The sequence below is a fragment of the Trachypithecus francoisi genome, unplaced genomic scaffold (genome assembly GCF_009764315.1).
Source record: "Trachypithecus francoisi isolate TF-2019V2 unplaced genomic scaffold, Tfra_2.0 Lachesis_group14, whole genome shotgun sequence".
Classification (NCBI taxonomy): domain Eukaryota; kingdom Metazoa; phylum Chordata; class Mammalia; order Primates; family Cercopithecidae; genus Trachypithecus; species Trachypithecus francoisi.
Window position 1 is genome coordinate 26,468,613 of NW_022681459.1, and position 14,186 is coordinate 26,482,798.

Below are 14,186 nucleotides of genomic sequence, written 5' to 3' on the forward strand. Positions count from 1 at the left end.
TCTAGAAACAGTTTAGGGCAAAACCTGAAGAAGGAAGGGATAATTTAGAAACAGTACAGAGACTGAATAAGGGCAGATTTTAGGACACCATTACTGCTTATGAAAGCAATGCTTTTTCTCCCTATTTCTTTCCTATTATTTCCTTCCTCTGAACACAAATCTATTGCTAACACTTACTTTCAACTGTTTCTCTCCATAGAAGACAAAAAAATTTTAGGAACCCAAAAGTAAGTTAACTCATATTCATATTCCCAATGTTTAGAAAAGTAACTGACACACAGACGTTCAATCTGAACTGCAAATGGGACTATTCTCATCTCTTTATACAACTTTCCTACAGTCTACTCCTATAGGCCCCTTGGCAAGAATGGTCTTGGATACACATGCCTGGAATGTTTTTCATCCTTTATAAGTGTTACGGAGGGCCAGGAGCAGTGGCTCACGACTGTAATCCCAGCATCTTGGGAGACCAAGGCAGGCAGATCACGAGGTCAGCAGTTTGAGATCAGCCTGGCCAACATGGTGAAATCCCATCTCTACTAAAAATACAAAAATTAGCCAGGTGCGGTAGCACACACTTGTATTCCCAGTTACTCAGAAGACTGAGGCAGGAGAGGCAGGAGAATCATTTGAACCTGGGAGGCAGAGTCTGCAGTGAGCCAAGACCACACCATTGCACCCAGCCTGGGTGACAGAGGAAGACTACGTCTCAAAAAAAAAAAGCTATATGCAAAGGGTCTCTGTATTATAGCAGTCAACAGTGAGGTAGGGAAGGCCTAATGGTACTGAAATAATAGAATACGTTTTAAGTAATTACAAGCATCAGCCAGGCACGGTGGCTCACACCTGTAATCCCAGCATTTTGAGAGGCCGAAGCAGGCGGGTAATGAGGTCAGGAGATCGAGACCACCCTGGCTGACATGGTGAAACCCTGTCTCTACTAAAAATACAAAAACAAAATTAGCCAGGTGTGGTGGTGGGCGCCTGTAGTCCCAACTACTAGGGAGGCTGAGGCGGGAGGATGGCGTGAACCCAGGAGGCACAGCTTACAGTGAGCCAAGACTGCACCACTGCACTCCAGCCTGGGTGACAGAGCAAGGCTCTGTCTCAAAAAAAAAAAAAAAAAAAAAAAATTACAAGCATCTAACATGTTTTAATTAACAAAGGCCAGGCACAGTGGCTCATGCCTGTAATCCCAGCACTTCTGAGAGGCCAAGGTGGGCAGATCACTTGAGGTCAGGAGTTCCAGACCAACCTGGTCAACAGGGTGAAATCATGCCCCTACAAAAAAATACAAAAATTAGCTGGGCGTAGTGAGGGGTGCCTGTAATCCCAGCTACTCGGGAAGCTGAGGCAGGAGAATCGCTTGATCCCGGGAGGTGGAGCTTACAATGAGCTGAGATCGTGTCACTCCGTCTCAAAAAAAAAACAAAAAAAGAAAAGAATACAGCTATAAAAATATGAGTGCTATAAAACAGCTATCTATGTAACTACAAAAGAAAACACACAGAGAAGAGAGAATAATTATAACTAGATTGATTGGTGTTGAGGGTAGAATATTATTAAGAAGTAAAATGGAGGCTGGGCACAGCGGCTTACGCCTATAATCCCAGCACTTTGGGAGGTCAAGGTGGGTGGATCACGAGGTCAGGAGATTGAGACCATCCTGGCTAACGTAGTGAAATCCCGTCTCTACTAAATACACAAAAAAAATCAGCCCGGCGTGTGGCAGGCGCCTGGAGTCCCAGCTACTCGGAAAGCTGAGGCAGGAGAATGGAGTGAACCCAAGAGGCAGAGCTTGCAGTGAGCCCAGATCGCGCCCCTGCCGACAGAGCGAGACTCTGTCTCCAATAAAAAAAAAAAAAAAGTAAAATGGAATAAAGGCAAAGACTCCATTCTTCACTTTAAGCTAAAAGACTTTCGAATTAATAACTTAGGTTTTTTGGTTTTTTTTTTTTTTTTGAGGCGGAGTCCAGCTCTGTCAACCAGGCTGGGGTGTAGTGGCTCCATCTGGGCTCACTGCAACCTCTGTGTCCTAGATTCAAGTGATTCTCCTGCTTTAGCCTCCTAATCCATGTGGGATTACAGGCACATGCCACCATCTCCAGCTAATTTTTGTTTTTTGTTTGTTTGGTTTTTTTTGAGGCAGAGTCTCACTCTGTTGCCCTGGCTGGAGTGCAGTGGCGCAATCTCGGCTCACTGCCAGCTCTGCATCCTGGATTCATGCTATTCTCCTGCCTCAGCCTCCTGAGTAGCTTGGACTACAATCGCCTGCCACCACGCCCGGTTAATTTTTTGTATTTTTAGTAGAGACGGGGTTTCACCGTGTTAGCCAGGATGGTCTCGATCTCCTGATCCGCCAGCCTCGGCCTCCCAAAGTGCTGGGATTACAGGCATGAGCCACCACGCCCAGCCACAAATTAATAACTTTAAATTTACTAACAGGTATGTTGCATTTCATCAAGTTGATTTGCCAATATTAGAACACTAAAATAAACAGATCAATCAATTCCTACATACAAAAGACTCTTGTTTTTCAAGATTTGAAAGTAAGAAAACTTAAAATGAGAAGATATTTTCTCATGAAGAAAATTACAGAAAAGTCCCCTTCATGGATGGAGTGTATCAGCAAGAAAACTAAACAGTTTTCCGTCTCATTTAAAAATTTTCATTCAAGTTTTGACACTGATGCTTCTATTTTGCTTAATAAAACAATAATAGGTGAAATTGATTTTAAATTATCTTCACCCCCCATTCCCTTTCATTATTTCAACTAATCAAGGATTGACAGTACTCACTTTCATACTGAGATGTAACATTTTTATATATGATTTTTTAATTTGTTTATGAACAAGGGTTATCAAATTTCCAGTATATATACTTTTCATTCTCCATCACAGATAATTCCACAAAAATAAGAAGATCAAATTTATCTTGAAAATGCAATACAATTCTTTGAGCTACAGCAGAGACTATAAATCAATTTGTGTTATTAAAAACAAAGCAATTGGGAAGCAGAGGTGAGAGGATCACTTGAGCCCAGGAGTTTGAGACCAGCCTGAACAACAGTCACTACAAAAATTAAACATAAGGCCGGGCGCGGTGGCTCAAGCCTGTAATCCCAGCACTTTGGGAGGCCGAGACGGGCAGATCACGAGGTCAGGAGTTCGAGACCATCCTGGCTAACACGGTGAAACCCTGTCTCTACTAAAAAAAAAAAAAAAAAAAAAAAAAAAAAAACTAGCCGGACGAGGTGGCGGGCGCCTGTAGTCCCAGCTACTCGGGAGGCTGAGGCAGGAGAATGGCATAAACCCGGGAGGCGGAGCTTGCAGTGAGCTGAGATCCGGCCACTGCACTCCAGCCCGGGTGACAGAGCGAGACTCCGTATCAAAAAAAAAAAAAATTAAACATAAAAATTAGCCAGGCGTGATGGCTCATGCTCATAATCCCAACTACTTGGAAGGCTGAGAAGGGGGTACTGCTTGAGGCCAGGATGTCAAGGCTGAAGGGAGGCACGAGCATACCGCTGCACTCCAGCCTGGGTGACACAGTGAGACCCTATCTCAGGAAAAAAAAAAAAATTTTAACAGAAATAAAGCAGACATGATTTCCAAAAGACAAAATGTGGAAACATTTCTCAGAAAAACTGGTATGAAAAAGTGCAAAGTTAAAATTAGGAAACAAATTCTAAAGTGAAATCCATGACTTTTATTTTTAGACAGAGTCTCACTCTGTCGCCCAGGCTGCAGCTCAATTTTTTTTTTAACCTTAACAATAAAGTATGTTTGCTTACCCTATTTCCCAGCCTTGGCTCTAAGCTGCTTTTAAAATTTTTCAAAAATCCTATCCATAGAAAAGTACAATTTCCACTCTTAATATACTTGAGTTAATTTTATCTTTTTTACTTGTGGAAGCTTTCAAATGCAACACCTAAGAAGGAGGTCAATGCTTTGAGCAATAGAAAAACTACGTTATTCTTTGGTACACAATGTAAGGATAAATTTATCTGGATGTATCTGGTTCACCTAATATGCAGTAGGCAGCTATTCGCTTATACCACAGCTCTTCATAATAGAAGGTAGCTGGCCGGGCGCGGTGGCTCAAGCCTGTAATCCCAGCACTTTGGGAGGCCGAGACGGGCGGATCACGAGGTCAGGAGATCGAGACCATCCTGGCTAATTGGTGAAACCCTGTCTCTACTTAAAAATACAAAAAACTAGCCGGGCGACGAGGCGGGCGCCTGTAGTCCCAGCTACTCGGGAGGCTGAGGCAGGAGAATGGCGTAAACCCGGGAGGCGGAGCTTGCAGTGAGCTGAGATCCGGCCACTGCACTCCAGCCTGGGTGGCAGAGCAAGACTCCGTCTCAAAAAAAAAAAAAAAAAAAAAATAGAAGGTAGCTATAATCTCCTCAACAAAATAACCACTGAGAGACAGAGAGAGAGAGAGAGAGAGAGACATAGATCAAACACCTATGATGCAGCTACTTCTAACAATCTCAACTTACCCTGAGATTCTAGTAGCCATATCCAATAAAATGCTCCTCCATTCTAACTGCTCAAATCTCCAAATTCGTGCTGTTCCATCTCTGCTACCACTTAGGAACCTTAAAACATTCAAAACAGGATCTTACTATATTCACACACTTTCCAACAAGGTCTACAATTAAAATCACATGCAAAAAAAGAATGTAATGTAGCTGTCCTGACAACAGGACAATCCACAGGTGTTAATTCAAAAGACAGGTATTCAGAGCATATCTAGATGGGAAAAAAATTTGGTTTGCTATGATTTGCCTGGCCCCATGAAATTAAAACACACCTCCAACTCAATCAATAGCTTTTCAAACAGATTTAAGTTTTGAGAATACAATGTATAAGAATGCTGAGAAGAGGCCGGGTGCAGTGGCTCACGTCTGTAATCCCAGCACCATGGGAGGCCAAGGTGGGTTGATCACAAGGTCAGGAGTTCGAGACCAGTCTGACCAACATGGTGAAACCCCATCTCTACTAAATATACAAAAATTAGCCAGGCGTGGTGGCATGTGCCTGTAATCCCAGCTACTCAGGAGGCTGAGGCAGGAGAATCGCTTGAACCCAGGAGGCAGATGTTGCAGCACAGTGAGCAGAGGTCATGCCGCTGTACTCCAGCCTAGGCAACAGTTAGGCTCTGTCTCAAAAAAAAAAAAAAAAAAAATGCCAAGAAGAAAAAAAAAAAACAGAAAAAAGTTTTGAAGAATAGGAAAATAAGAGCAATGGCTCCATTTTAAACACCTTATTTATTAATTCATGTTGGACACTGTGTAAAAATAAATCAATCTATTAACAAATTAAGTTCTCAACAATTACAGTTTAGCAAAGGTACCTGAAACACAATGGAGGCAAAGAAGGAGGATACGATTTAAGTAATAATTTCTTTGCAGGATATAATCACAGTGGTTTCTTAGAAAAGTTTTTTTAACTACCCAAACAAGAAATTTCATGATCCTTACATATTATTTTTTCAGTAAATCAGACATCCAGCCAAAGAAAAACTACTTTCGGTCACTAGAAGCTGGCAGAAACTACAATTCTAAAAACTTACATTTCATGTGTTTCTCCCCCAACCCCTACCCTAGACACTTTTCATTCAATTAATATATTTACTAATAAATATCTGCAATATACAAAGTGACAGTGACTCCAGCTAATTATATATCATTTCAAAATTTCTGAGATTTCAGATGTTCTGACTACAGAAAAATGCTAAGTATGTGAAGTGGCAGAGATGTTTATTGGCTTGATTTAATCATCCCACAATGTAAACATGCATTAAAACACCACAGTGTAGTTACTCCATAAACATAGACAATTATTAGTCAACTAAAAATAAAAAATAATGGCTGAGCGTGGTGGCTCACACCTGTAATCCCAGCACTTTGGAAGGCCGAGGCGGGCGGATCACCTGAAGTCGGGAGTTCGAGACCAGCCTGACCAACACGGAGAAACCCCGTCTCTACTAAAAATACAAAGTTAGCCAGGCATGGTGGCGGGCACCTGTAATCCCAGCTACTCAGGAGGCTGAAGCAGAAGAATAACTTGAACCCGGGCGGCAGAAGTTGCGGTGAGCTGAGATCATGCCATTGCACTCCAGCCCGGGCAACGAGAGTGAAACTCCGTCTCGAAAAAGCAAAATAAAAAATCATAATATAAAGGGAAAAAATATATACAAAATGACAGGTTAGCTACACTAATACGTAGCACATTGTAATTTGCCTAATAACACACACACACATACACAAACACACACTTACCGATCACCATTGTTACAAAATTGGATACTATCTACTTTATCCTAAAGGAGGGAAAAGGACAAATACAAAAATGATCATCTACATGGTTTGCAAATTTGAAAAAATGAAGTTTTATGCTAGAAGCCTATTTGCTTTAACAAGCAAAATATGTACCTGTGTTGCTTAGCCCCATCATTCAACATGTTTTATAATTTTAAGTGAAGACTAACTACAAACCTAACAAGACTACTAAAATACAGCTTTCATTTCAAAGAAAGGCACATCTAACAGGAAAAAAAGCCTTGCTTCTAAACTTACAGCATTATTTATAATTACAACTGTTTAAAATTACTTATATGGAAGTGAAATGTGTGTAAAGTGCTCAAAATATTGGCTTTAAAGTAGCTAAAAACAAGGCATTTTCAATTGTACACAAAAATTGTTGCTTTAAGTTATTTAAATCTATATTTATCAAATAACCTCTGGATGTGGACTGGCTTTCTCCCAAAAGCTTCAAACAAAAGATGACCTTACCCTGACCAGTACTTCAGAACACTGACAGTTTTCTATCTTACTATACATTGATAAAACCACATTCTTATTTCATGGGCTTGGTTAGATAAATAGGCCCACTTAAAACTAACCCACCCAGATCAACTGTCATAATCAAGATTTTGAACATAAAGCTAAAATAACCACTGTAAAATATCAGGCCTCTCAAGAGCTAATCTGAGTTGCCAATGACACACCTCCCTTTCAATATAATTCCTTGTATGCTTAAATTAAAATTAGAATAGAATTAACAAAAACTACATTGTACCTAGACATTTTCATTTTTATAAATATACAAACATCTCTTTAACAATATTTTAACTGTCAAATATAATTCAAAAATTTAAAAGATAACATTCATAAGCAATGACTTATCTCAGAAATGCAACTATGATTTAATATTTTAAAACTTAATACCATAAAAAAGTTATAAATGATAGTTCATTTGTTCAACAGAAGAAAAAATTAAAAATAAAAGTAGAGCCAATAGCAATGCCCCTTAGCAATCAGAGGAATAGTATTAACAATCTAAAGGATTTTAAAACATGGATGCTTACAGTGTGGCTTTCAAGTTCTGCGATTTTTTCAGGTGCTTCAAAACCCAAAAAATACATTCTGATTACATGATCAGTACTACCTGTGGCTAAAAACATACCACCTGAAATAAAAATGGTAAAGTTTAAACATCCATTTTATAACAAATACCTGAACAAATCAAATTTCTATATTAAAATATAAAAAAAAATCATTTACTCTAAAACTAAGTGTATCTCAACAGTTGCATTTTCTAACTCACAATACAGAGCTTATAAAACTGTATTTGTAGCTTTAAAAAACAAAATTAATTCAATCAATCTGGAAACATTCACAATCTCCTCTTGCTTTTTTTTTTTTTTGAGACAGAGTCTTGCTCTGTCGCCCAGGCTGGAGCTCAACGGTGTGATCTCAGCTCACTGCAACAAACCTCCACCTCCCGGGTTCAAGTAATTCTACTACCTCAGCCTGCTAAGCAGCTGGGACTACAGGTGCACGCCAACACGCCCAGTTAATTTTTTACATTTTTAGTAGAGATGGGGTCTCACCATGTCGGTCAGGATGGTCTCAAACTCCTGACCTCAGGTGATCCACCCGCCTCAGCCTCCCAAAGTGTTGGGATTACAGGTGTGAGCCAGCTGGTGGGGCAGGGAACACGGTCTCAGTCTGTCGCCCAGGCTAGAGTGCAGTAGTGCAATGATGGCTCACTGCAGCCTCAACCTCCTGGAACCAAGCAATACTCCCACCTAGTCTCCTGAGTAGCTGGGACTACAGGTGTCTGCACCATGCCCAGGTCATTTTGTTTTTTTTTTTTTTGGAGATGGGTTCTCACTGTGTTGCCAGGGCTGGGTTCAAATTCCTGGGCTGAAGCAATCCTCCCATCTCAGCCTCCCAAAGGACTGGGATTACAGGCATTGAGTCACTGTGTCCGGCCTCCCCATCTGTATTATTAAGGGTGGCAATATAATGCCAATTAAGCACCAGTGCTCTAAAAATATTTTTAAGAAAAGAAGTTCTGCTTTCTAAACAATTTTACATACCTAACCCTAGCTTGTTCAAGTTTTCAGATTTTATGAGGGAAAAGTCTTTGACCTATCCTAAAAAAGAAAAAAGTTACCACACAAGTTCACTGTACAAAAAATGAAAAATAATAATTTCACCAAGATATGTGTGGGAAATAAATTTAAACTATCAAACATACACAGTTTAGCCTATTCAAAGAAAATCACAAGTTTAGATTATCATACACATAGGACAGGCATATGAATCACTTGTGTGGACACCTCAAGCCTCTCTTTTACCAGACATCTCTTATATCACTGATTACTACCAGAAATCAGACAAAGGCAGAATAGAGGACTGGAAGAACAAGGCTAACAAAATGAACATCATAAATTGAACCTAACAAAATAAACATCAGAAGTCATTTACCACGTATCTAATAAAAGTTCTTAGCAATAAAGTCGTCATTTAATAAATGCTAAAAAAAAAAAAAAAAAAAAAAAAAACCTAAGAAAAAATGTGAAGAAGTTCTTACCAACACTAAAAGAAGAACAAAGCATTTGAACGCCTGGCCTAGGCTTTTCAGTGAACTTCAGGGGACGTGGGCTTTAAAAGAAGAAGATGCTGCTTTAAGATAGATTATTTTACCACATTAACACAGTTTAAAATATTGGTCTTAATCTAGCATATTTAAATATTATAATTTTTTAAGAGACAGGGTCTCGCCATGTTGCCCAGACTAGACACAAACTCTTGGGCTCAAGGGACCCTCCGGCCTCAGCCTCCCTAGTGGCTGGGAACCACAGACGCACAACACCCAGCTACAATCTTATTTCTACAATACCTTATTGTATACCAAATATTTCCACATATTTCCATTATTTTTACAAAATATAAAAAGATCAAATTAATCATATTTCCTTTAACCTAATACACCCAAAATATCAACATATAATCCAAATTAATAAAATTACAAGACACTTTCATATTCTTTCGTATTAACTCTTAGAAATTTTCCAGTGTGTATTTGAGACTCAAAATACATCTCAATTTGACAACTCATTTTTTAACAAAAATATTTTATCTATATTTGGATTTCCCAAACTTTGTTGAAAATTTCACATATTCAAGTTATTCAAGACACGCTTAATAATTTTCTAATAGACCAGGCGTGATGGTTCACGCCTGTGATCGCAGTACTTTGGGAGCCCAAGGCGGGTGGATCACCTGAGGTCAGGAGTTTGAGACTAGCCTGGCCAGCCTGGTGAAACTCTGTCTCTACTAAAAATACAAAAAAATTAGCTGGGCCTGCTGGCGGGCGCCTGTAATCCCAGCTACTTGGGAGGCCGAGACAGGAGAATCACTCGAACCCAGGAGGCAGAGGTTGCAGTGAGCCAAGATCGCACCATCGCACTCCAGCCTGGGTGACAGAGCTGGGAGACTCCGTCTCAAAAAACAAAAAAAAAAAAAAGAAGAAAAAAAAGGAAAAAGAAAAATTTCTAACACATTAATCAATTATAAGTTTTAAATTTAAATTATCAATTCAGTTCCTCAATTGCACTAACCACATTTAAAGTGCTCAGTGATCATATGTGGCTAGTGACTACTGTATTAGACAGCAGAGGTATACAACACAGGTCTTATGACTCTCAAATGTTCCTGCCTGAATTTCCAATTATACACCTATTTTTTTAAATGCCTTACTTTGTCTTTACAAAAATGTGCTAAGATAGAAAAGCTATGCTTCTTTTACAAATCCAGTTATCTAAATAATTACAAACAGGAAAGAGTCAATATGGCACATATGCTATATATAATAAAAATGAAGTTCAAAGGTAAAAAAAGCAACCATAATACATAATCTCTTAATAATCAAACTTCATTTCATTAGACTAAACTGTAACTACATTAAAGAAGAAAACTTGTTACATAATTAAAACCACTTACCTAAATTTCAAGGATTCTAAATCCCATTGCCAAAAGCAAACTGTCCCATCAGCACCAGTGGAAACCATGTATCTTTGAGAGCCTTTGGCCATTGGGCTAAACTAAAAAGTAAAACATACAATTCAGTTTCCAGAACTTCTACTTAAGTTACAGTTTAATACTCTTGCAAAGTTAACTTCAATTGACACTTTAAGGAAATAAAACACAAATCCAAAATATAGGTAATACTACTGTAGTGAAAAAAATCATAACCTCTCCACATTCATTTATATGTAATACGATCTCAATAAGCCTATTTTCAGAATAAACAAGATTAGCCAGAAAAACTTTAACAAGGTGAAGATCTAGTCCTATCAGATATTAAAGCATATCACAGAGCCTCAATAATTAAAACGATCAGACATAACGGTGTACACTGACAGAATGACCAACGGAAAAAATAAAGTCCAAAACTAGACCCTATTCAACCAGGAAAGCTGACTGAAAAACTGGAAGGAAAAATGGGGGGAAAAATGGACCCTAATGTAAAACTTAAGTAGAATTAAGGTATTATCTCAAATCTGTTGAGCAAACAATGGATCACTGCATAAATGGTGTTACAACTGTGCAGCAATCTGGAAAAAAACTAAATCCATTATTCAGACTGTACATGAGGATACATTCCAAATGGATCAATGATTTAAATATTTTAAAAACAAAACCATAAAATATGAAAACACAAGAACTATACTGCAGTGCCACTTCAGAATAAGGCTAACATCTGTACTTAATAAAATACCAAAAGTGCTAAACAAGCAAGCTAGAGAAAGGAAGATCAACTAGCCAGAGACGTCTACGAAGGATTAAATAGCAGGAAAATGCAAGGAAAACAAACACACACTAAGCAAAGGAATAATATCAGCACAGGTTCAAAGGTGAGGAGGAATATGGTATATGATAGAAACAAAGATCTATATGAACAAAGTGTTCATTTCTCAAAGTCATGGGACAATGGGGTAAATGGGTAAAGAGTCTGGATGTAATCAAAGCAGTTTAAAGGGTAACTGTTCTTTTCAAGTAAAAACACCAAAAGCAGCCAAAAGATTTGTCTTACAACAATATATAATATTGACTGAAAGAGAAGAGGTAAGATGTAATAAAAAGCCAAGAGGGAACCCAGTTAATCTAAGAAGCAAGACACTTAACTGGAATACAGCTCCACCCTTCTCCCCCTAGAATGGACAGGAAAGGCAAAAAGAGAGGAGCATCAAAACTTGCTGAGTCGCCCGGGTGCCATGGCTCACGCCTGTAATTCCAACACTTTGAAGGGGCGGAGGAGTGAGAATTGCTTAAGTCCAAGAGTTTAAGACCAGCCTAGGTGACATGGCGAATCCCTGTCTCTACAAAAAAAATACAAAATTGTCCAGGCATGGTGACTTACAGCTGTGATCCCAGTGCTATGGGAAGCCAAGGCAGGCAGATCACTTCAGGTCAGGAGTTTGAGGCCAGCCTGGCCAACATGGTGAAACACTATCTCTACTAAAAATAGAAAAATTAGCTAGGTGTGGTGGTGGATGCCCATAACACAAAAAGTAGGTGGGCGTGATGGCAGCACCTGTAATCCCAACTACTCAGGAGGTTGAGGCAGGAGAATCACTTGAACCCAGGCGGTGAATGTTACAGCAAGTTGAGATGGCGCCACTGTACTCCAACCTGGACAACATAGCAAGACCCCCTCCACCTACCAAAAAAATGTGTGTATATATTATGTATACGTGTGTGTATATATATAAGCACACACATATACATATGTATACACGTGTATATATGTAGACACATACGCATACACATATATATACATATACATATATACAGTCTACATATACGTGTATACGTATACACACACGTATATACACGTGTGTATATGTATTATGTACATATACGTATCAAAAAAAAAGGAATTCTAAACCTAACTGTCCATGGAAGAGTTTTTTTTTTTTTTTTCCTGAGACACAGTCTCACTCTGTCGCCCAGGCTGCAGTGCAGTGGCGCAATCTCGGCTCACTGCAAACCTGCAATCTCCACCTCCCAGGTTCACGCCATTCTCCTGCCTCAGCCTCCCGAGTAGCTGGGACTACAGGCGCCCACCACCACGTTCAGCTAAATTTTTTGTATTTTTAGTAGAGACAGGGTTTCACCGTGTTAGCCAGGATGGTCTCGATCACCTGACCTCATGATCTGCCCGCCTCAGCCTCCCAAAGTGCTGGGATTACAGGCGTGAGCCACTGCACCCGGCCAGGAAGAGTATTTTTAAGTCACCTGTATATACACGTATGTATACGTACACGTATACACATATGTAGACAGATATACACATATATGTGTATAAACATATATACGTCTACATATATGTATGTACATGTGTATATATACACGTATACACATACTTAAGCATAGATATATATAAAATAAAATAAAAAATTAGCCAGGCATGGCGACACATGCTTGTAGTCCCAGGAGGCTGAGGTTGCAGAGTCGAGATCACACCACTGCACTTCAACCTGGGCAACAGAGTGAGACTCTGTCTCAAAAGGCAAACAAACTTGCTGACTCACGAAACATTCAAGACAAAGAAAGAGCTTAGAAAACAAAGACTAATGGCCGGGCGCGGTGGCTCAAGCCTGTAATCCCAGCACTTTGGGAGGCCGAGACGGGCGGATCACGAGGTCAGGAGATCGAGACCATCCTGGCTAACACGGTGAAACCCCGTCTCTACTAAAATATACAAAAAAAAAAAAAAATTAGCCGGGCGAGATGGCGGGCGCCTGTAGTCCCAGCTACTCGGGAGGCTGAGGCGAGAGAATGGCGTAAACCCGGGAGGCGGAGCTTGCAGTGAGCTGAGATCCGGCCACTGCACTCCAGCCTGGGCGACAGAGCGAGACTCCGTCTCAAAAAAAAAAAAAAAAAAAAAGAAAACAAAGACTAATAGTGCCATTAACAGAAAGCAAAGTAAGAAGAAATGATATTTTTTTTTAAATGTTCAAAGTGATTGTTTATATCTAAGTAGATATGTTCCAGAATGTGGCCTAACATTGAGCTTTGCAGGCTATCTCATTAAAAGTAATGAGAAAAAGTAATATAATTCAAGTTATATTAGTAGTTGGATATTTTTGTTAATTAAAATAGAAGATTCTTTTATTCCTTTGCTTTCTTAATAAACTTGCTTTCACCTTAAAAAAATTAAAACACCTTCCACACTGAATTGCTAATTGAACAAAAAAATATTTTTTTAAGTAAACCATCAGAGTAAAACTCGCAACCCTGCACAGAGTACTTTAAGAATTCTAGAGGCTAGGCATGGCGGCTTGTGGCTCACGCCTGTAATCTCAGCACTTTGGAAGGCCAAAGCAGGTGGATCACCTGAGGTCAGGAGTTCAAGACCAGCCTGGCCAAAATGATGAAACCCTGCCTCTACTAAAAATACAAAAAATTAGCCAGGCGTGGTGGTGGGCACTTGTAATCCCAGTTACTCGGGAGGCTAAAGCAGGAGAATTGCTTGAACCCAGAAGGCGGAGATTACAGTGAGCTGAGATCGCACCACTGTACTCCAGCCTGGGCAACAAGAGCGAAACTCTGTCTCAAAAAAAAAAAAGGAATTCTAAACCTAACTGTCCATGGAAGAATATTTTTAAGTCACCTGTTCTAAATCAAATTCCCAGACATACAAGCAATTTGTGGCTATTTCTGTCCCACTTATATCTTTGTTTATATACTGTTTATATCTTTATATACTGTACTGTTTATATCTTTATATACTGTACTGTTTTCTTTATCACACCTCTAAAACATTTTTATATCTCCAGCATGGCTAAACAATTCTTTGCTCTTCTTTTGCTGTCCGTGC

At 39.4% G+C, this 14,186-nt stretch overlaps 1 protein-coding gene across 2 annotated transcripts in view; it reads right to left on the minus strand.

The window, feature by feature from the left end:
- BRWD1 (bromodomain and WD repeat domain containing 1) overlaps positions 1-14,186 on the minus strand; it is a 132,920-nt gene that overhangs the window by 88,975 nt on the left and 29,759 nt on the right. For both annotated transcript variants that reach the window (XM_033232486.1, XM_033232488.1), the window contains 5 exons: positions 10,304-10,404; positions 8,892-8,962; positions 7,378-7,478; positions 6,290-6,330; positions 4,505-4,603 (listed from right to left, as the gene is read on the minus strand). In XM_033232486.1, coding sequence (XP_033088377.1) covers positions 4,505-4,603; positions 6,290-6,330; positions 7,378-7,478; positions 8,892-8,962; positions 10,304-10,404 — 413 coding nt within the window. The remainder of the gene's footprint in view (positions 1-4,504; positions 4,604-6,289; positions 6,331-7,377; positions 7,479-8,891; positions 8,963-10,303; positions 10,405-14,186) is intronic.